Source organism: Podarcis vaucheri (assembly GCF_965113315.1).
Source record: "Podarcis vaucheri genome assembly, chromosome: 5".
Classification (NCBI taxonomy): Eukaryota; Metazoa; Chordata; class Lepidosauria; order Squamata; family Lacertidae; genus Podarcis; species Podarcis vaucheri.
The window spans coordinates 57016362-57040443 of record NC_138763.1 but is presented as its reverse complement, the minus strand read 5'-3'; the positions used below and the strand labels follow the sequence as shown (position 1 = coordinate 57040443).

Genomic DNA, 24082 nt, shown 5'->3' with positions numbered 1-24082 from the left:
GGCAGCTTTTTTAAAAAATGTATTTTTATTAAATATTTTTTTGGTTTACAAAAGTATGTGCAATCTCTCTCTCACTCTCTCTCTCACTCTCTCCAAGTAACATTTTTCACAGATCAGTTTTGTTTGCTGAGACATTAGGAAGAAAATTGGGAGAGAGGTGGAGAGGGGAGAGGTGAGTGGGTCGGGTGGCGATGTTTCTATTTTACTTAGTATATGTGTGTTTTTTTGTCAGCGCCGCTTGTATAGGTTCTTTGCTATTCACTTGTGTTCCTTGGGTGGTGAGAGAGGTTGGGGTTGGTTGGCCTAGGGTATGGTTGTTCATTTGTGATTGGCTGTGGTGATCTTTGTTTTCATGTGTGAGCGAGGTGTGTGTGTGTTTGGGGTCAGGTTAGCCATATTGATTTGTATGCTGTTGTTGGATTTTTGTCACTGTCTTGTTGGGCTGTGTATGTGATGAAGGGGAGCCATAGGTGTCTTCTTCTATTTGTCCCCGTGTCAGTTTTAGTTTATTGGTTAATTTTTCTAGTAAGGCTGTTTCCCATACTATTTGGTACCATTGGTCCATGCCTACTCCTGACAAGTCTTTCCAGTGTCTGGCTATGATGCTTCTGGATGCTGAGAGTAACTGGGTTACCAGGCAGCTTTATTTATATTTTTAAAAGCAAGAGAAAGTAAATACATACCAGATGTGATGGGTTCTACTGTAGTGGTTATAGGTTCTAAAATTGGAAAGAATGTGTTAGAAGCTCCAAAAATTAGAAAGGAGAAAGCACAGCATAAAGCACTAGAATCGAGAAACCCATAGTTACCAGGTGTGGTGGGTACTTCTGCGGTGGTCAGAGGTTCTAAAAATTAGAAAGAACAGGTTAGATGCTCTAAAAATTAAAAAGGAGGAAAGCAGTGGAGGTAGAATAAAGCTATCAGGATTAGTAGCCATAAATAACCCCATGATTCCTCACAACAGTGGACTCTCTGCTCATTTAATGGTCATGCCAAGGAAGGTACTACTTCGTATGACCCATTTTGAAATCATATGAGTTGCTGAAATAAGCAGTAGTGATAGCTGTTAATTATGGGATGAAAGGCAGCAATAAAGAAATTTTTACTTATTTGTAATTATAACAGTATTTCTAAACCACTACCTCATTCCAAAACACACACACACACATGGCAGTATTCAGTAAAACTCCAACTGAATCAGTCTACTATCAGTGCCTGCTACCCATCTTAACCTGCTAGAGCCTATATTTTCAGATGCCTCTGAATACCTCCTATTTGCCATTTATTTACTTGGAGCTGCACCCCGACCTGCTCTTCTCTGCTCTCCAGCTCCCTGCTGCTATTTCCACTCTCCTTTTCCAACCCCATGGCAACACCAGGGATGGGGAACCATTTTGCAAGGACAAATCTGACAGCTGAGCGGGGCTGGGCACCTGCCAATCAAATGGTATCACAAATAACATAATGGTTTAAAGTCCAGAAGCCAGGGCTATTCTTCAGGCTGTTCTGGTGCTAGCAGTGTGTGCAACCCAAAGAGCCAAAGGTGGAGCTTCTGTCCTCTCACAAAACCTTCTAAAGGCACTCCAAGACTGCACTTAGGCACCCACACATTGGCCTTTGGATTCTGTCCTCTGGGTTTATTCTTAAAATTAGTTCAAAGGGTGTGCAGTCTTCAAATAAAGGGATAATACTGGATGAAGGGGAAGCATGGAAAGCTTCAGCACCATTTCCCAGATGAAATAAGATTCTTTGTAGTGGATGGAGGAGTTTCCAATGTAAAAAGAGCCTAATCATGTTCTTACAATACAAGCCATTGTATTTACATCAACAATTTATATACCTCAGTATACAATGAGGTTACCAAATAGATAGAAAAGATTGAATCACTACTATACAGTGGTACCACGGTTTTTTAATTTCTCCATTGATGAACGTCTTGGTTTTTGAACGCTGTAAACCCAGAAGTAAAGGCTTCGGTTTTCGAACACTTTTCGGAAGTTGAATGTGCCATGCGGCTTCCGTACTGAGTTTTCTATAAGTATATGCTTCTGGAAGTAAATGCTTCGGTTTTCAAATGTTTAGGAACTCAAACGGTCTTCCGGAACGGATTATGTTCGAAAACCGAGGTACCACTGTATTTGCCAATGTAGATCGAGAAGCCATCCTGCAAAAATTAACACATATGGAAAATAGTTTGTGGTACCTGAGCAGATGACGCTGGCATCTTCCTTATGTTTGCAGTCATGGACCCCCCATCCCTTATGGGGGCAGTCCTTAAGAGAAGATTCATCCCCACTGCACTGTACAGCATCCAGAAGGATGCTGCCAGAGCCTTGATCAAAGTGGGCACTTAGTGGGGCTGCAGTGGCTTCTCCGCAACCAACTTCTTTGCAGACAATGCGAGCATCATTAATGTCCCATTCATCATCACAGATAGTCCCCCACTCCCCATTATGATAGACTTCAACACGACCCTGACAGCTGTTCTCTCCATTCACCAGTCTTAGGAAGAAAGGATTTGCTGATGTTCCTGATGGCGAAGTCTCTGCAAAAGGTGATGAAGAATGTGACAAGACTGTTTCTCATTTAATAATATGTAATCTTGACAATTTTATACAAATGTAAAAAAAGAGATAAAAACAATCAATCCTTAACACCACCACCACTTTTTTGTGACTGCTGGGGCTCAGTAATTTTCAGCCTACTCTGAGGATGCCAAATCCTTTTATAGACACTTTACCTTGTGATGGAGTCTTTACTAATCTAGGCTCATTTAATGGATTCAAAAGGGGGGAAAGAAGAAGGAAAAAATTACCCGAGGTGCTAGGAACTTCAGTGACAACAGAGGGAGCTATTGCAGCAAAATAAAAGAGTAACCATTAAACAAAAATAGTTGAAAAGCAGACATTTCTGTGGCTGATTCCAATATACTTAAAGCTGTATTGTGATAATTTATTTATTGGGTGTTTATACCCCTTCTAAATGCATGAGCTCAGGAAAGTTTACAATATGTTCTCCTTTCATCAGATTGTACATCTGTTTACCTGAATTCAAGGTTCCTGAAGAGTTTTGAAATTTTCACTCTTGTGGAAATGTCACTTCTACATGTACCTACATGTACCTTCTCATGTCACTTCTACATGTACCTACATGTACCTTCTCATGTCACTTCTACATGTACCTATATAAGGTTGACCACATATATCCCAAGAGGAGCTGGAAACCTCTGGGTCTGTTTTGTTGGGCAGCACTTATGTAAAACCAAACCATAAACCAGTTTTGTAGCAGACATATTAACTGTTTGCAGACAGCAGCTTCCAGCAAAACTAGTTGCACAACTTGGCGTCGCATCACACGTTGCAGAGCTGGCAAACACACCATGCATCAGATGCAGGGCTCTGCATGATGCTGAGCAAAAATAAATGCATTCGTTACCTCATATCTTTCTGGGTTCATAGCAAAATCACATGGTTAACATGTGGGGAATGTGCTGATCTGTAATGTATGACTTGCTTGTTACTTGAACTCATTAATATTCTCACCTTCCATTGTGATTAATGGAATAAAGAGATTCAGAGGTCAATAAAGAGATTCAGTCCCTATGTAAGTTACAAATGCACAGTAGATACCCACCCTGATTGGATATGCCCTAATCGTGCTTTTTGTCTTTCTCTATCTATTAAATTTAAATAATTGAGTTAAGCCACACAGTACCATGCACAGAGGTCAGACTAATTTTCTCAGACTGTTGTGTACCTCCTTGAGTTGTGGTTGGCATCTCAGGAGTAACTGTTTCCTCAGTTGTGCTTATTGCTTGGGTGGTTCCTTCTGTTGTCAACAATGTTGCAGTGGTTCCTTCTGGTGTTGTAGAATACGTGTGAGCTGTCAAGAGACGAAAATAATTTTGAGTTTCATAAAGATAAAGTCCAGAAGTGATAACTTTTGGATTGTGTCTATGCACAAAGATAGCATTTTTGGTACAGCTCCAGGATGGAAAGAACTGATTCTTCTCATAGTTTCCATGTCCTTGAGTGATGTCAACTTTGTGGTGTGGATAGACTAGGACTGGGGAGACCCACGATAAAATCCCCACTAAGTTATGGAGCTCATTGGGTTATCTTGGACCAGTCTTTCAGTCTTACCTACCTCACATGGTGGAAAAAGAGGGTGGGGTGGGGATAAGAATGTGTGGCATCTCAAGCTCTTTGGAGCACACATTGGATACAAATGGAATAACTTACTAAATTAACTTGACATTTAACAAGGACACAAAGGGCAGTCCTGGAAACTTGGAACATGTAGCACTTCATGTAGCTTCTCAAGACTTCTTTCCATCTGAAAAGCAGCATCTCCTACTACCTGACTAGCCTATCTATGAAGAAACAGCAATAGGAGGAAAATAAATATTATTCAAGAAGCCGTGGACATGCATGGAAGAACTTGCATGCTGCCATGAGGCTCGTTGGCTCTTGCAAATTATTTTTGTAATATTTCTTTTTTAAATGTCAGACCTTTTTGTACAGCCCCCCCCATTGTACTGCTGTCATACTTTCACTACTGTTATGCTAACTGAAAGAAGCACCCTGTGTTGAGAGCCACTTTTGTTAGCATGGAGTGTACCATTCATGTGATGAATGGCAAATCACCATGTTAAATGCAACTATTCAACTCCCATCACCAAGCGTTATAGTGGTATGGAAAACGATGGTTCGTTTCATTAAAGAACTGTTTAGATGTCATGTGTGAAGTGCAATCAACAGTGCAAAAATAAAATGAAAGACAACCCCCAACCCTCAGTCATGTGCAGAGAGCTTGTATGAATAATCCCCTATGGACTGTTCCAAGAAGTTCAATGCTGTGGCTTTAGTGCTTAAATTGTAAGGGGGAAAGGTGTTGGGAGCCCTAGCTTGCCTAGACCAGTCCTTTGGACCTAAAAACATGACTTTTTAGTTCTCAAATTTTGAGAACTATCTTTCTTTGGTTATTTAGCAGTAATGGGCAAACACACTGTGCATGCTCAGAGGTATTTTCACCCCTGTGTTTACTTTATACGTTCCAAACCTGATCCATAGTGAGATCATCTGGGCTCTCACAGACCACATTTACCTGAACAAATAACACCTGCATCTTCACTGTGATTGCAGTTATTATTATATAATCCTTGATGGTAGCATTCTCCCAGACTTGTCTCATTTCCATCACAATCCACATTATCCAGAACAATATCTCCTGTGCCATGGCCAAAAGGAGCACCTCCCAGAGCCGAGACGGCTTCACCGCAACCAAGTTGCTGGCATACAACAGTTGCAGCTCTTATATTCCAGGTGTCATCACACACTGTTCCCCATTGGCCGTCAGAAAGCACTTCAACGCGGCCTTCACAGCTTGAGCTTCCACTGACCAACTGGACAGGCAAGTAACCTGTTGAAGACACAAAGAGCAGGAATGTTGAACTGTGAATCAGACGGAGGTATTTGGCACGAAAAGGAAGCCTGCTAGGATTATTTGCATTGCCAAGTTTCCAACAGGGAAATCCATAGTAGCCACTACAGGTGTGGCGGAGATGGGTATGGTTTGCACAGTGCTATAATAGGGAGTGCTATAATAGGGAGATTCTATAGCCAAGAGATTGTGCAATTTAGGGTTTTGTTTCACTTTCCTCCCACGGTACTCGGGCACAAGATGTAAAATGGCCCTTCTGTGATCATCACGTGCCCTCTGCATGAGGAAGGACACGCTTGGACAAAAGCCATTGCAGCTTCACAAATACCATACAGTTTGGCATACTCTTCAGGTACAGAACACAAAAGAGACACTGTTCCTGGAGGGCTTACAATCTGCATCAGACAAAAGAGCAGGGAGAAAAGTTAGAGAAAGAAAGAAAGTAAGTGGGGAGAGAAAAGTCATGTAGAAAAGGAGAAGTTGAAAAAGAGAAGCAAGAAGAGCAGGGAATGCTTTTGCTAAAGAGGTTACTGTGAAAGGCATGGAAGAAAAGGAATTACTCTGACGATGGGTCATTTAGCACTGTGCATTGTGGGCAGGATGACAAAAGACGGAACAAAGTAACGGGGAAATGCAGCTTACGCCAACAAGCAGAAACAAAGCAGATGGTTACCACTACCATGGAGAGCAGAATAGCCCTACTCCTTTAGGGATATTCTCACTGACAGCATGTAATACTCTTCACAGCCAAGGCATCATCATGGGAAAGTGAAGTGTGGTAGGAGTGGATGTTTTCTTCTTTCACTTCCAAGTGAAAGAAGACTTGCAAGAAGAAAATAATAAAAAAGAACTGTATGGTATGAATGACATCAGGCATGAATGATATTATCACTACCACCCCCAGCGCAAGGATGAATCCAACTAACATAAGCCCTAGCCAGCATAGTCAGTGGCCAGCAGTAATGCGAGCTGTCATACAACAATTAATGGAAGGTCACAAATTCCCCTGTCCATTCCCAGGATGTAATTGAAATCCCACTGGTTGCAACCTAGAAAGGAACATCCAACAATCTGGTGAATACTTTTGCCTATGCCACAAATAAACAGACTCACCTGTTGGTTGATCACCAGCATCTGTAAATAAACAGAAATTGTTATTTTTATGGTTACTGGACTGTATCTGTGTAAAAATCACAGTGCTGTTAATATGTGATTTTAATGAAAATCCTTCTAGTTAAGCATGCTGCCCTGACACCTTTTGTACTCTCATGTTGCATTGATGAACATGATCCCATGGGGTTGTGATTAGTGTCATGTAGTTGTGCATTGCTGTGTATTGTATTGTTGAATTTTTTATTCATTCTTATTACAAAACTGAAATAAACACATGTGTCATTGATACTTAGGTTAACTGAATTGTATAACTATCAAGACATGGAGTTAACCTTTTAATAGCTTTCTGCTGTCTCTTGCTTGCAACTCCCCACCCTTATTGAATAGGTAGTGTCATTAGAGATTACAAGTCTGTCATAGCTCAGTTCCAGATGAATTCGTTTTTCTGTGCCCTATTCCATCAAAATATCTGCTTCCTTGGGGTATCTCAGCTTCCATAACAGTAAAAAAGTTTAGTACTGGTCATGCTTGATCTGCTTGTGCATTGAAAGCTATGCTCTTTGATTCTCAGGCAGTCATCCAAATATTTTAATTGTCCACAGTCATTTGTTCTGTATGCAGCCTAACCCTATTCAAATTGCATTCCCAATTATTCAACTCTCTGATTGTTCAAATTGTATTACTCCCAAATCACCTGAATAAATTGAAATTGTGTTGTGCCTATAGTAGGTGGTTTGTCTGAAGCACTCAGCTTGCAACCAGGGATGGACAAATTCATCATTTTCAGTCCCTCATTTTCCCAATAATAAGTTCAGTTGGGAACTTTTCCACATCAGTATATATATATATATATATATATATATATATATATATGCAGGTTTTGGTGTCTTCGGGTGTCTTCCCGTGTAAGAGTTGGGGTGTCTGGGCGACGTTTCGACGAGGTCTCACTTGTCATCTTCAGGCTGGTGCTTTCGGCTTCTTGTTACTGGAACAGAGCAGAATCTGGTGTTTGAGTTCCTATAAATACTGTTGAGGGGTGTGGTGTATAGCCTCCAACGTTCTGGGCAGAGAGGAAGTTCCTAGATTAGTGTGTCTTTTCTTCTTTTGTTCCTTAATTACTTGAGGGATATCTTGAGTGATTTCATGAGTGGTATTCTGATTACCACTGGGTGGGTCATTAAGTGTAGATTAGTTGCTAAAGCTTTCGTGTCTTGACCTCTTGAGCTTGTGAAGAGTTTTTCTGAGAAGATGGCTGTGCTGCATATAGTTGTGCTCTGGCTTGGCTTCGTGTATAGGGGCGAGCTGTGATTTTGTGCCTTGTGCCAGCCAGATCTGTGTAGGGATTGCAGGGGGGTGCAGCATCCGGAGGTGCCACTATAGTTTGGCTACTGGATGGAGTCTGTAATATGTCTGTGGAGAGGGTCTGGGTTTGGGTCTGGTGTGGTTGATTGGTGACGGCGTTCTGTGTGCCTCTGGTTCTGGTGTCGGTTTTTGTGGGGAGGGCTAATTTCCAGATGTCTGGCAGGCGGGACGTGTCGTCACGCTTGTTCATGTTGTAAGGGTGTTTCTCTATCTCGATGGCTTCCATGATTATTCTCTTGTGGTGATGTTCCATGTTAAAGAGCAATTTGGAATCTGCAAAATTAATTTCGTGTCCTGTTTCTTTCATGTGTTGGAAAAGAGAGGAAGTTTTTTCTTCTTTTTTGACGGCATTCTTGTGTTCTGCGATACGTGCATTTATTCGTCTGTTTGTTTGTCCAATGTACGTGGCTGGGCAGACTTTGCAGGGTATTTCATAGACCCCTTGGTTTTCCAGCTGGATTTTGTCTTTTGGGTTTCTGAGGATATTGGCTATTTTTTGGTTGGTGCAGAAGGCTGTTTTGATATTGTGTTTATGGAGGATTTTGCTAATTTTGTCTGTAGTGCCCTTGATATAAGGAAGGAGGGCCATGCCATTGTTTTCTTCTGTGTCTTGGTTTTTGGGGGGTGTTTCTTTTTGGATTAGCTTCGTAACCTTGTTTTTCTGGTATCCATTGGCGATTAACACATTTGAGAGATTCTGTAACTCAGTTGTCAAGTGGTCTTTGTCAGCCAGGCGTTTGGTTCTGGAGATGAGAGTCTTGGCTACGGAGTTTATTTGTGCAGGGTGGTGGTGTGATTGAGCATGTAAGTAGCGGTTGGTGTGTGTTTTTTTTTCCGGTAGATAGTGTGTCCTAGGGAGCCATCAGGTTTTTTGTAGATTAGGACGTCAAGAAAGGGGAGTTGGTTGTTGTCTTCTATTTCCATAGTGAATTGTATTTTGGGGTGTAGGCTGTTGAGATGTGTGAGGAAGCTATCTAGTTTTTCTTTCCCGTGTGGCCAAATTACAAAGGTGTCGTCAACATATCTGAGCCAAAGTTTGGGTTTGTGTTCTGACTTGTCTAAAGCATTGGTTTCAAAGTGTTCCATGTACAAATTTGCGATGACCGGTGAGAGGGGTGATCCCATAGGTGCTCCTTCTATCTGTTTGTATCTTTGTCCATTGTGGATGAAGTACGTGTTGGTTAGGCAGTGGTTGGTCAGGTCCAGGATGTATTTGGGGGGATTGTATTTGTTTTGAATGGCTGTCAAGGCTTCGTTAATGGGCACTTGAGTGAAGAGAGATACAACATCGAAGCTCACAAGTAGGTCATCGGGATGTAGGTATTGCTTCTTTATTGTTTCTATGAACTGGAAGGAGTTAGTAACGTGTGAAGCGATGGATTCTGCATAGGGCTGAAGTTGCTTAGCGAGAAATTTAGCGAGATTTTGTAGAGGTGAGCCTATGGAGCTGACTATTGGTCTGAGTGGTGTTCCTTCTTTGTGTATCTTGGGGAGACCGTAGAGTTTGGGGCATCTGGATGATTTTTCTCTGGGGATGATTCTTAGCTGGATTTCTTCACTGATAGGAGAGGCTTTTATTTTGGATTTGGTGGTTTTTTCCAGATAGGTGGTGGGATCTGTTTTTATAGGTTGGTAGGTAGGGTCTTGGAGTAGATTTGATAGTTTTGCTTGGTAGTCCGATGTGTTCATCACAACAGTGGCGTTGCCTTTGTCTGCTGGGAGAATGATTATGTTGTTGTCTTTCCTCAGGTTGGAGAGTGCTTTCTGTTCTTCTTTGTGTAAATTGCTTCTGGGTGGTTTGCTGGAGCAGAGGATGTTGGTGACTTCAAGCCTGATTTTATTGGCTTCATCTGGGTCGATTTTGGTCAGGCTAGCTTCGACTCCGCATATGATGTTTTCCGTGGGGATGCGTCTCGGGGCGACTGCAAAGTTGAAACCTTTGGAGAGTACTTTGGTTTCAGTTGGGGTGAGGATCCTGTCTGATATGTTATGTACTGTTTGTTTCATGGGTTGTTGTGGAGGGTGGCTGGGCTTCTGGCGTTTCTCTAGTTTGTAGAGTTTGTTGGTGTGTCTGTCTGGTGTGTCCAACAAACTCTACAAACTAGAGAAACGCCAGAAGCCCAGCCACCCTCCACAACAACCCATGAAACAAACAGTACATAACATATCAGACAGGATCCTCACCCCAACTGAAACCAAAGTACTCTCCAAAGGTTTCAACTTTGCAGTCGCCCCGAGACGCATCCCCACGGAAAACATCATATGCGGAGTCGAAGCTAGCCTGACCAAAATCGACCCAGATGAAGCCAATAAAATCAGGCTTGAAGTCACCAACATCCTCTGCTCCAGCAAACCACCCAGAAGCAATTTACACAAAGAAGAACAGAAAGCACTCTCCAACCTGAGGAAAGACAACAACATAATCATTCTCCCAGCAGACAAAGGCAACGCCACTGTTGTGATGAACACATCGGACTACCAAGCAAAACTATCAAATCTACTCCAAGACCCTACCTACCAACCTATAAAAACAGATCCCACCACCTATCTGGAAAAAACCACCAAATCCAAAATAAAAGCCTCTCCTATCAGTGAAGAAATCCAGCTAAGAATCATCCCCAGAGAAAAATCATCCAGATGCCCCAAACTCTACGGTCTCCCCAAGATACACAAAGAAGGAACACCACTCAGACCAATAGTCAGCTCCATAGGCTCACCTCTACAAAATCTCGCTAAATTTCTCGCTAAGCAACTTCAGCCCTATGCAGAATCCATCGCTTCACACGTTACTAACTCCTTCCAGTTCATAGAAACAATAAAGAAGCAATACCTACATCCCGATGACCTACTTGTGAGCTTCGATGTTGTATCTCTCTTCACTCAAGTGCCCATTAACGAAGCCTTGACAGCCATTCAAAACAAATACAATCCCCCCAAATACATCCTGGACCTGACCAACCACTGCCTAACCAACACGTACTTCATCCACAATGGACAAAGATACAAACAGATAGAAGGAGCACCTATGGGATCACCCCTCTCACCGGTCATCGCAAATTTGTACATGGAACACTTTGAAACCAATGCTTTAGACAAGTCAGAACACAAACCCAAACTTTGGCTCAGATATGTTGACGACACCTTTGTAATTTGGCCACACGGGAAAGAAAAACTAGATAGCTTCCTCACACATCTCAACAGCCTACACCCCAAAATACAATTCACTATGGAAATAGAAGACAACAACCAACTCCCCTTTCTTGACGTCCTAATCTACAAAAAACCTGATGGCTCCCTAGGACACACTATCTACCGGAAAAAAAACACACACCAACCGCTACTTACATGCTCAATCACACCACCACCCTGCACAAATAAACTCCGTAGCCAAGACTCTCATCTCCAGAACCAAACGCCTGGCTGACAAAGACCACTTGACAACTGAGTTACAGAATCTCTCAAATGTGTTAATCGCCAATGGATACCAGAAAAACAAGGTTACGAAGCTAATCCAAAAAGAAACACCCCCCAAAAACCAAGACACAGAAGAAAACAATGGCATGGCCCTCCTTCCTTATATCAAGGGCACTACAGACAAAATTAGCAAAATCCTCCATAAACACAATATCAAAACAGCCTTCTGCACCAACCAAAAAATAGCCAATATCCTCAGAAACCCAAAAGACAAAATCCAGCTGGAAAACCAAGGGGTCTATGAAATACCCTGCAAAGTCTGCCCAGCCACGTACATTGGACAAACAAACAGACGAATAAATGCACGTATCGCAGAACACAAGAATGCCGTCAAAAAAGAAGAAAAAACTTCCTCTCTTTTCCAACACATGAAAGAAACAGGACACGAAATTAATTTTGCAGATTCCAAATTGCTCTTTAACATGGAACATCACCACAAGAGAATAATCATGGAAGCCATCGAGATAGAGAAACACCCTTACAACATGAACAAGCGTGACGACACGTCCCGCCTGCCAGACATCTGGAAATTAGCCCTCCCCACAAAAACCGACACCAGAACCAGAGGCACACAGAACGCCGTCACCAATCAACCACACCAGACCCAAACCCAGACCCTCTCCACAGACATATTACAGACTCCATCCAGTAGCCAAACTATAGTGGCACCTCCGGATGCTGCACCCCCCTGCAATCCCTACACAGATCTGGCTGGCACAAGGCACAAAATCACAGCTCGCCCCTATACACGAAGCCAAGCCAGAGCACAACTATATGCAGCACAGCCATCTTCTCAGAAAAACTCTTCACAAGCTCAAGAGGTCAAGACACGAAAGCTTTAGCAACTAATCTACACTTAATGACCCACCCAGTGGTAATCAGAATACCACTCATGAAATCACTCAAGATATCCCTCAAGTAATTAAGGAACAAAAGAAGAAAAGACACACTAATCTAGGAACTTCCTCTCTGCCCACAGTATTTATAGGAACTCAAACACCAGATTCTGCTCTGTTCCAGTAACAAGAAGCCGAAAGCACCAGCCTGAAGATGACGAGTGAGACCTCGTCGAAACGTCGCCCAGACACCCCAACTCTTACACGGGAAGACACCCGAAGACACCAAAACCTGCATTCCTGTACCCGTGAAAATCTACGAAAGCATATATATATATATATATATATATATATATATATATATATATATATTCTCATGAAAATCCACCTGCAATTTAGTGTGAATTTCTCCTAATCTATGCATGGTTGCATAGATTACTTGATATACACAATTTTTCAAGGCATTTTCTCAAAGTATAATGGTTGTTTGGATGTTATTTTAGCTAATATATGCATTTTATGCACACTTTGCCTGGCATATTTTTGTGTGTACATATTTCTTGGTGACAGAGTTGCAAAGTTGAAGAAGCAGAAGTTTAATGAAAGAGCTGCTTTTAGGCTTGCATATTGTTTCAGAAAATGTGAATTACTTGGTTTTCCCATTCGAATTGAATCTAATTTCTTCCCCATCCCTACTTGTAACATCATTCTTTGATGCGTTTGAAGTTTGTTTGCAATTGAAAAACCCTACATAGTGTACAGAGAGATGTTACCTGAGCAGACGACACTGATGTCTTCATTGTGCCCACAGTCATTTACCAACCATGTAGCATGAGGACAGTCCCAGAGGTAGAGTTCACTTCCTGTGCAGTTCACATCGTCCAGGAGTATGGGTCCAGCTCCTCGGCCAAAATAAGACCATCCATACACCGTGGTTGCCTCTCCACAATCAAGTTGTCTGCACACTACATGTGCATTTTTCTTATCAAAGTTGTCATCACAAACAGTCCCCCAAGTTCCTTCGTAGTTGACCTCAACTCTCCCAACACACTTGTTCCATCCATTCACTAAACGCAATTGCTGAGCACCTTTGTAAAACAAAAAACCCAAAATGGTTGTTAAGTTAAATGCAAGTATACCAGCTCTATAATGTTCTGTATTATAAGGAAACATAAAGTCTGCAAGTTTATTGAGTGTTTGGGAGGAGTGCAGGAGATGGTGGATACATACAAGTTTTATGATGTCTTAATTCCTGGGAGAACTTATTTTACCCACAAAAATCTGTAGACAGGATTCTACAGGAGCAATTTTGTGAACTTCATTAACAATCTAAAGGGACAGATTCTACCTCCCCCCACCAACGTACAGCCTGATCATCAACTACTCCTTGATGCATATTCATAGAATCATAGAATCATAGAGTTGGAAGAGACCACAAGGGCCATCGAGTCCAACCCCCTGCCAAGCAGGAAACACCATCAGAGCACTCCTGACATATGGTTGTCAAGCCTCTGCTTAAAGACCTCCAAAGAAGGAGACTCCACCACACTTCTTGGCAGCAAATTCCACTGTCGAACAGCTCTTACTGTCAGTTCATCTGACCCAAATCTATTTCTCGACTCACAATTGCCACCCTTTAAAATAGCCTTTCTTTAAACATCAACACACTGCTAAGGCTTTTATGCACATTCATGGGTAATGTGTAATTTGCTCTTAGGAATCACCAGTGAACTTCAGAAGGTGGGACACACTCCTAATAGTTAAGAAACATAAATTTGGCCTCCTGCAGCTTTCGTCTGTTCACAGAAGGCTTTTGATCCAGTGGAGAAATCACACCGGTGAAATAGATGAGGAGACTTTCTCCTCCCCCCCCCATTCCTTCTTCATAATTTCCTCCCAAAATCTGGATGGCTGGAGGAACCTCTGGAAGAGTACGGCTTCAGGAGGAAGGAGGAATTGGCAAAAAATTACTCCCTTCTTCCTTCCATTGGTGGGAGCATCCTGGGCAGAATTCTGCTTTGGAATTGTTACTGCCAGTTGAGGGTAAGTCTGAGTACAACCCAGTTTGCCTGAATAATCAGTTTTTATAATTCATATCCTTGGACTTTTCATCCTTGGAGTTCTATCCTTTTGTTCCTGTATGCCCACGGAACCAAGAGATAAAATTTAATAATCGTTTTAGTAGACTTAATTGCTGAGTGGTTTCCTGCACAGTTGAATAGGCTCAGCTGCCTACCAGTTTCATGCAGGCCCACTTTTGCTGGGATTTAAGCAGAGAAGCAACCCATCCACAAGCCCAAGGCAATATAAGCACAATACCTGATTCACGTAGGAGAGCAGAAGGTATCAACACCATCCAAAATAAGCGTATCTGGGCACCCATGTTTCGGGTGGGTTTCTGCTAAAATAAAGAAATGGTGAATTTCAGAATTTATAAGCATTCTAATCTGCTCCGGAAACCACGTGGTTTGCAATTTGATCTTTCTTTTTGAACTCCCAGATCTATGTCACGGAAGTCCGGGATATTTTCATTTCACAATCCATATCCCTGGAAATAGACAGTTACTGATTATTATTGCTTTGGAGAAGCCAGTGGGAACGTAAGTGTCCAACACTCAATAAATCACATATAATGCCATCTGATTTAACTGCTCCAGGAAATACTAGTGTTTCCCCCCAGAGGTAATGGTGTTGTTTAATCTGCTTTACAAATACCAGCATGTTATCCTAGATGTAGAGATAGAGTGCTCAGGTGAGAAAAGAGAAAGGCTCCTTTTACTATTAATAATTGTGTAGATGAGGGAATTTCAGCAAACCTTGCTTGTATGACAACTATGAATTGCATTTCCTCTGTCTTAGTTTATTTATCTATCTAGATTTGTAGACCACCCTTCATCACTTATACTGATCTCAGAGCAGTTTTTAGAATATTATATAATAAACAACAGCTACAGAAATACACTTCAGTTAAAACAATAATTAAAACTAACAAAGCCACAGAAGAGCCCATGTTTCTTTGGGCGGCAGAACTGCATTGCAGAGTTGGAACAGTACCATGTTTCAAAGAATGGCTGCTTTTTGGTCCCCATATTGTTCCAGAAAGTGCAAATTAGTTGGTTTACCCATTCAAATTGAATCTAATTTCTCCCCCATTCCTCCTAACATTCTCCACAGAATAGGTACACATTTTAATGTCAAAGAAAGTGTTTGGCTCTAAACCAGAGGTGGGAAACCTTTTCCAGCCCAAGGGCCACATTATTTCATCTTCTGGGGGCCACACACCAGTGGAGGGCAATTGCCGAAGGAAAAATGGGCGTGGCTAGTGGTAGTAGATGTGGTCAGAGGCAGTAGCAGGTGAAACAGCAGTTGTGACACTAACCCTTGCATAGGAGACTGCATTCTAAGTACACAAAAACCAGATGTTTCTATACACACAACTCCCACCCAGCACCAAGTAAGAAGCCATATAGTGCAAAGTGCAAAGACGCAGTCAAACCACTCAAGGGGAACTCAGAGTAGGGCTGGTGAGAGTGTGTGGCCTGGGTGGGGTGGGTGGGGTGGGGGGAATCCTAAGGCCTGGAGGGGCCATACTACTGAGCAAACTACAAGAAATTCTGCTGAGATAAATCAAGTTTTGTTTGGGACTAATCCACAAAAAACAGGTGTTAGTGACTGCAATCTTTATTTGCCAAGTCTTGCTCAATAACAGAGAGAAAAGCTGATCTTGAGCAGATAAGCTTGTGAGCTGGGAAATCCCAGCTTCAAGGTGTGTCTCACCCCTTAAGGCACTGGAGAGGTTGTGACTACATGGTCCCAGGTGAGCTGCCGTTCTTTCAACTTCGCACCTCCCCAATCTGCAATCTAGACTAAGAATGCTGATATACTTTATGTGGTAGTATGAAGATTCCTGAGATGTAAGGGGGGAAGCTGAGGTTGGGCAGTGCTGAATAAATGCTAAGAATTATTTCAAACCCCCATTTCTATTTCAGAATGGATTGGTCATATACATTAAAAGTTGATTGGGCCTCATGCTAGTTTCCCCCTTTTGATTTTGTTGGAAGAGATGAACGCCTCGTCCCCAAGTGCCCTAGAACGTGTGGAAAGCAAATCCATATTCAGAAAGGGTGGTGACCTAATAGATCTGCATTAATCCCCCCCCCAGCTGCTACCGCATTGCTTCACATGCAATACCATTCTGGAGGACCTCTTACATGGCTTGGGGGAGCGCAGAGGACTGCAGTGTGAAGGACAAGGCAGGAAAGCCTCATTCCACAAGCAGAACACCAATTGCTCTGCTAGAGATTGCTGGGCCAAATCGGATAAGGCGCCACTCATGCCTCTAGCAATTTTCTGAATAGCTTTTTGAAAAGTAAATAGCAGGTGTAGACCTCCGACCTAGATCAGAGGAGAAAATGGCTCACCCAGTAGAGTGGAGCTGCAAGGCTAGTTCTCAGCAGGTGTGTTGCTGACACTTATGGAAAGGGTCAAGGCGGTGAGGAGGTCAGCATGGTGCAGGTGCACCAGCAGAACCAATCCAGCCCCCTCACGGCTTGACCTGCACCTCCCCAGCTTCCCCAATGCCTCATCTTTCTCCTTCTGGATAAACAGCACCAAATCTGGACCACAGTGGACAGCAAAGGATTAAAGCCCCTTATCTCCCACATAATGTTCCCAGTCTAGGTCAACCCGCTATTCTTTTGCCAGTGCTGAAGTACGGTAAGTTTCCATTGCCAGCCTGGTCGCCATTTGTAAGTGGAATGAGAGGTGGGAGAAGCATCTTGTACCTTGGCCCAGGCAGAAAAATGTATTAAATCATCTCTGCTGGAGTGTGGCAGGGAGACAAGCCGAAGTATCCACCATGATGTTCAGTTAATGCAGGAATCAGCTCCTTAAGTCTCAGTCCCCGTGAAGGACAGTCATTCTCTGTGATGAAGTTAAATTGAAAATTAGCCTAAGCTTTCAAGCTTTGCTAGTAACATGCGTTCAGACTTTGGTCACATCCATTTAAAGCACTCTCATACCACATTAACCTTTAAAGAATTTCCCAAGATTCTTTGTGGGAAGCCATGAGTAGGGTCACTGTGATGTAGTGGTTGGGTGTTGGACTGAGACACAAGAAATCCAGGTTTTAGATCCTGCTTGGCCATGAAACTCGCTGGGTGACCTTTGGCCGGTCACTGACTCTCACAGGGTTGTTGTGAGGATAAAATGGAGGACAAAGATTATGTAAGTCATTCTGGGTTCTAGGGAGGAGAAAAGACAGACTATAAATATAACAATAAATAAATGTGCATTCAATGTATGGGTGGTATTCTACCAGGTTTTCCTCAGAGTAGACCTACTGAAATTAATGGACCTAATTTACTCCTGTTCATTAATTTGAATGGGTCTACACTAACTTGTCTGACTACCACTCATTGTAGAACATAAATATTTGGTTTATTTGCGGATACAATTGGTGAATGCATTGAATTTGGGAACTAGGGCCTAATCGCCCACTCCCATCTCTGCACTTCCTTCCTTCTATTCTCTTATGAGCACAATGACATGATCAGGTATGTTGTCTACACTGCATCACAACCAAGCTGCTCTGGTGTAAGGAACAAGATATTGACATCATAAAGAAAATTTCAAATGCAAAGAACAATAAATACTGGGCACTTTGGCTTCTTGCAGAGGCATGAAACTCAGGGTAAAAAAAACAACAAAGGTGCTTAGTCATTAATCCGGATATGATAGACAGATTTAATTTAAATAAGCAGAAGGGGGAAGGAATGCAGGTGACATCAAGGTTGACCTTTGTGGACATGGCATGGTTGTTAAAATGTTTCCTGTAATAACACCTGTTTTGAAAATATCAGTCAAGCCTACCTATGAAACAAAGGTGGCTTGTTAAAGTTTAGTTGATTGGCAGGAATCAGCTCTCTCTCTCTGTGTGTGTGTTGCTCAGTGTAATCCTGGGAACTACCTGTTCTTTCTGTCTTTCAAGACTTCCTTTCAATGCTTGAAATTAAACACGTGCCATATATATGAATGGGAATACAATTGCCACAAGGCATTTCCTTGCCTTTTAGTGTTTGAATTGCAAACCTGGTAAGAATAGGACAACCTGAAGTATTATCCTATCCTATAATCTGGGGTGTTTTCCCCAAACCATGTCCATCTGCAGGTACCAGACACACCTGGGTCAGCTGTGCAACTGAGGAATGTGGTAAAAAGTCTCCCGTTTATAATGCTGAGTTTCCATGAATTTCCAGTCAAATTTAAAGAAGTGCATAATTCTGATAAATGTTTAAAAGTGGCATAATAGTATCGCTTTAAATTTTCTCCTGGCAAAGTTCCCACTCAAAATAGCATGAGGAGGAAACCCTGTCCCACGTTGAGGTTTTTTCAGCACTTCAAGAAGAGGTGAAGAGGTTTGGCCTTTATTGTTAACTCTGCTCTGTTGGGCAAGGAAGGATCAGGAAATGTCCCCATAGACCTTGCATAAGGAAGCAGGAAGAAAATCCTGGAAGGTCATCAAGAATTTATTCCCTGGGTATTTAACTGTACACAATGGAGGGCCAAAGTAGGGCCAGACATCAGACACACCATGAGCAATTGCATGAATGGCTTTTCCTCCCTTTTGTAGCAAGTAACGGCAAAGTAGCCTGGTTTTTGCAGGTCTAAAAGTACAGTGGTACCTTGGAAGTTGGACGGAATCCATTTTGGAAGTTTGTTCGACTTCCAAAATGTTCAGAAACCAAGGCGTGGCTTCCGATTGGCTGCAGAAAGCTCCTACAGCCAATTGGAAGTTGCGAAAGCCTCATCAGACATTTGGGTTCCAGAGAACATTCGCAAACCGGAACACTCACTTCTGGGGTTGCGGTGTTTGGGAGCCAAAACGTTCGACTGGCAAGGCATTTGGGATCTAAGATACGACTGTATCAGTATCACACACAATCTCTCTGAGGCCCTGCAACAAACTGTTGAAATGTGGAATGTGGATCCACTAACCCTCTGAATCCTGAGTTCCACAGCAATCACTCAGCATTTTGTCCCTACCGAGCATGCTTTCTCCTCCTTGGGATCTTTGGAGTTAGGAAGAGGAGCACCCAGTCCCACCTGCATTGGAATCCTGAAATTCTCCATTGATTTTTATGGGAAGATACACTTAAAAATAGTATCTAGTCTACTTGGGAAGCCCTTTATCACAGTTGCAGGCCCCGCGTGAAGCAGCCACCATGGGGAAGCAATGTTAAGCAGCAGCCCTCGCTTCTGTAAGAACAGATCTTAGGGTAAAAGATGAGAGAAACTGAACGTGTCCCATGCTGCTATTTCACACAGAGTAATAGTAAGATGGGACGCGAGTGGTGCTGTGGGTTAAACCACTGAGCCTTTTGGGCTTGCCAATCAGAAGGTCGGCAGTTTGAATCCCTGCGACGAAGTGAGCTCCTGTTGCTCAGTCCCTGCTCCTGCCAACCTAGCAGTTCGAAAGCATGAAGTGCAAGTAGATAAATAGGTACTGCTCCGGCAGGAAGTTAAACGGCGTTTCCGTGCACTGCTCTGGTTCGCCAGAACCATGCTGGGCACATGACCCGGAAGCTGTATGCCGGCTCTCTCGGCCAATAAAGCGAGATGAGCGCCGCAACCCCAGTGTCGGCCATGACTGGACCTAATGGTTAGGGGTCCCTTTACCTTTAATAGGAAGATCTTGAAGTAAAAGCCGCCGTGTGTGGTTGAAACATTAAAGTATTATGTTTTTTGCCTTTATCTCTGAGCACCTAGGCTAGAAAAGTTCCAGCATGCATAGCTATGGAGAGGTTTCCTAGCAGTGATGTTACCCAATGTGGGTAATTTAATCTTTAGGCTATAATTTGTTTGCTGTACTCAATTCTGCTGAGCATTCTAGTTTATAGTGTATGAAACGTGTTACACAATATATTTATTTTCCCATGCGTAGAAGGAAGCTGATCTACCCAAGTGAGAGATAACTTCTGATTATCTGTCTTAATTGGGTAGTTTGTTGCCTTATTTTATTTAACAGATTAAGGCTCAATTCAGCTCCAAAAGATAAGACGCCACTCATCTCTCTTTCACCCCAAAGAGATTAAGGCTCTGACCTTGTAGGTAGTCAGTGGGACTTATTTTTAGTAGACATGCATAGATAGTTCTGTACTGCAAGTTTCACAAGATAATGAGTAGTGGTTTTAGGCCTGCTCTGTACAGGAATCATATTTGCCAGTGTGTTCCCCACAAGGAATGTGATGGTAAAGCAGCACTCATCATGACTGAACCTCTCCCGCTTTAATCACCCAGTGAGATCAGCTGATTGGCGGAAAATGCCTGCTGACTCAAAATGGATCTGCTGACAAGACAAGATTGGCCTGAGACTAGAGGTTGTCTATCCCATTTTAGAGGAATCTCTAAAGTCATGGAATGACTTCTCATCCAGAACCTGGCCCAAGGCCTTGCCCAGCTACCAAAGGACTCTGCTCCATGTTTTCCCCAAATACCATAACTGTTGAATTCAAGAGTTGCCAGTCCAAGCGGGGGTGGGGATGGTTGGCATTTATGTTTTATTCCATCTGTTTTATTATTAGTATTTGTTTGTTTGTTTAAAGAAACCATTCACACTTAAATAGCTCAAAGGTAAGTCTTCCAGAAGAAAGTACAATGCAAATATGAGTTCTCCTCCTGTATTGCTGATTCAAATTCAGTGGTCCCCTAAGAGCTAGAACATAGGTTAATTTAATTGCTTGGCTGCATTGCTCAGTTGTATTATTTGTATTCTATATTTTTGCTATGTGAACTGGCTGGGGAATATTGATAGAAGGGGAGATTATAATACAGCAGCCACATCTTTTTAAAGTACAAGCATCTGATTCCTCACACAAAGGAAGTCATATGTTGAAGTAAAACACAAGAGTCTCGATCATGGAAAATCCAGTGAGCTTTGCTCATTGGTGGTGGGATTCTCTGCCTCATGAGACCAGGGCCCTGCAGGATCTGATTTCTTTCCACAGGGCCTGTAAGACAGAGTTGTTCCACCTGGCCTTTGGCTTGGAGCCAGTTTGATTCCCTCCCTCCCTCTCTTTTTTTCTTTTCCTTCTCCTCCTGCGATGAGGCTACATTTTAATATTTTAATGTTTCATTATTTTAATGTTGTATTTTAATTTTGTTTTTAAGTTGTATTCATTCAACTTGTTGCTTGTTAGCCGCCCTGAGCCCGGCCTTGGCTGGGGAGGGTGGGGTATAAATAATAATAATAATAATAATAATAATAATAATAATAATAATGCACATTGTAATTACAGTTGTTACTTGAAAGACCAAACCAGATGTTCTGTAAAAAGCGGTCCTGGAGGAGCTTGTGAAGCATCAGGACTGTAGGCCAAATGGAAACTTCCATCCCAATGCCAACAGCAGCTTGGCGAGGGGTGATTCGACTGAATCATGGGTAGCCAACATGGTGCCCTCCACAGCAGGGAGGAAAGGTTCAAACTGTCCCTATCCATCCCCTGCAGTCCTGGTCTCCCCAGTCTCTCTGTCTTCCCGTCTCTCTCTCTGTCTGTCTGTCTCTCTCTCTCACACTCTCTCCCACCCGCTTTGCTAGGGCCACTTTCCAAGTAAACATAACCATGAAACATTCACACTTCCACAGCTGGTGCATGCAAATTGATGCTTGAAACATATCTTGATCTCCAATATATTCTGGTTTGGGAGCATAACCAGGTGTGAGAGGGAACAAGGCAACACAGAGTTAGGTTTTTTTAAAAATTTAGAAAATGGAAGATGGAACTGTATTGATTAGATTCTTCCTGGATATGTAGAGTGTTAGTTGTTTCTTTTGTTTTACCTGTAAGACAGTGTGTGTCTGGATCCCTTTCCCCACCATACAAGCACCAGTACAGGGGCTTGACAACAAGAGTTAAGATCTAGTAATACAAGACTAGTCTTGTCTCCTGTTGCTCTCATTTGTTTAAGTGTCCACAAGGTGGCATTGTTCAGCCATAGAAAAACTATTTACACAGGGGCCCTAAGAAATCCAGAAAATTAGAAATCTTATTTCCTTTTCCTTCCCTTATTCATATTTTAAGAATGGTTTAGTACTGGGCCATCAGTGTGTGGAAATGAAATTTGGGGTCTCTTATCTGTAAGCCATGTTGTATGAGGAATTTGATTTCTTTTCCAAAGTGCTTAGTAAATATCTAGTGCTATGTATAAATGTGAGCTACTGAGTGCATGTGGATGATGCTTTGTTAGCTGGAAGAGCAGTAGGTTGCTACACAGTAGGTTCCTATTAGAAAATCTCCACAATCCTATATACCTGTATGTATACCCAGAAGAGAGGTAAGACTCATTGAGTTCAATGGAACTTACTCCCATGTAAGTGAATATAGGGCTGAAATCGTAAGGTCATCTATGTTGTCCCCCAGTGCACCAATAATTTATTTTAGGTCATAGATAAGAATGCATGGTGTTCACTGATTCAGTATCATTGGCTCTGCTCCTTGGCCATGCTGGTAGGGGCTGATGGGAATAGCAATCCACAACATCTGGAGGGCACCATATTGGCTACCCATGATTCAGTCAAAAAACAGAAGGGTGAGTGCTTCATAACACTGTGAGACCACATAACACCGGTCTTGAAAGACCCACATTGGCTCCCAGTACGTTTCCGAGCACAATTCAAAGTGTTGGTGCTGACCTTTAAAGCCCTAAACGGCCTTGGTCCAGTATACCTGAAGGAGCGTCTCCACCTCCATCGTTCAGCCAGGACACTGAGATCCAGCACCAAGGGCCTTCTGGTGGTTCCCTCACTGTGAGAAGCCAAGTTACAGGGAACCAGGTAGAGGGCCTTCTCTGTAGTGGCACCTGCCCTGTGGAACGCCCTCCCACCAGATGTCAAAGAGAACAACAACTACCAGACTTTTAGAAGACATCAAAAGGCAGCTCTGTTTAGGGAAGCTTTTAATGTTTGATGGATTATTGTATATTTTTTTTACTACTACTACTACTACAACAACATTGCAACCCAGCAGTGTCTATCTCTCAGCAGAATGGACACCAATGGCTGTTTTCCCCTTTTTCTGCATGCCTCATGTTGGACACAATGCAGTAAAAGTAAAAGGGAGAATATCCAGGCACATGAAGGAAGAGATCAGTTTTAAAGGGTTGCATTGTATAAAAGGCCAAGTTAGAGGCTCACGGGGTAAGTGGTCTGCGACTGAGCCACTTATGGTCTCCATCAAGCAAGGCAGAGTCATATCAGCACCTTGGACAGAGCAATGTTTAAGTGTTCTGGCTGGAGCCCTTCCCATTACACTGAACTTGTGTAGGGTCCTATGGTTTGAGGGCAATGGTTCCAGCTCAGCTAAAAAGGCTCATTAGTAATTTTTGGTCAAATCAGTCTCTCAATCTAGCTCATCTCAAGTTGGTTGTTGTGAGATGAACATTGCAAACCAGTGTGCACAGTGAAAAGTGTGACAGAAACAACAACACCCAGCAGGAACTATAGCAATGCGTTCTTGTTGCACACCACAGTTGTGAATATGAAATGGAGAGTCTCCCATTAGTACAGAGAACTGAAACATATATTTATGAAATGCTTTTATTTAAAGGCTAATAATTGCACAATCAGTATGCTCAGAGCTGATAGAAACCTGATTAAAGTAGCCCATAAATCAATTAATTTTGGCATTCTGAAGTGGCGGTCTGCAAGATCAACCAGAGGCAATAGGTGTATCAGAAGTACCAGTGTGCACACATCTTAATTTTCAAATGGGAATTATGAAGTCCGTCCTGAAGAAAAGAATAAACAAATAATGCCATGAATGACTAAAATAGGTGTAAAATAGGTGTCAAACAGCAGA

The 24082-nt window shown here is 42.5% G+C and overlaps 1 protein-coding gene across 1 annotated transcript in view; it reads right to left on the bottom strand.

Annotated features, from left to right (window-relative positions):
- The window catches only part of LOC309532972 (scavenger receptor cysteine-rich domain-containing protein DMBT1-like), a gene marked incomplete at its 5' end in the record, with an annotated part of 71701 nt that overhangs the window by 25788 nt on the left and 21831 nt on the right, over positions 1 to 24082 (bottom strand). The window contains 8 exons of the mRNA XM_082223751.1: positions 684 to 719; positions 810 to 845; positions 2204 to 2545; positions 3757 to 3882; positions 5107 to 5421; positions 6556 to 6576; positions 13001 to 13315; positions 14547 to 14628. Coding sequence (XP_082079877.1) covers positions 684 to 719; positions 810 to 845; positions 2204 to 2545; positions 3757 to 3882; positions 5107 to 5421; positions 6556 to 6576; positions 13001 to 13315; positions 14547 to 14628 — 1273 coding nt within the window. The remainder of the gene's footprint in view (positions 1 to 683; positions 720 to 809; positions 846 to 2203; positions 2546 to 3756; positions 3883 to 5106; positions 5422 to 6555; positions 6577 to 13000; positions 13316 to 14546; positions 14629 to 24082) is intronic.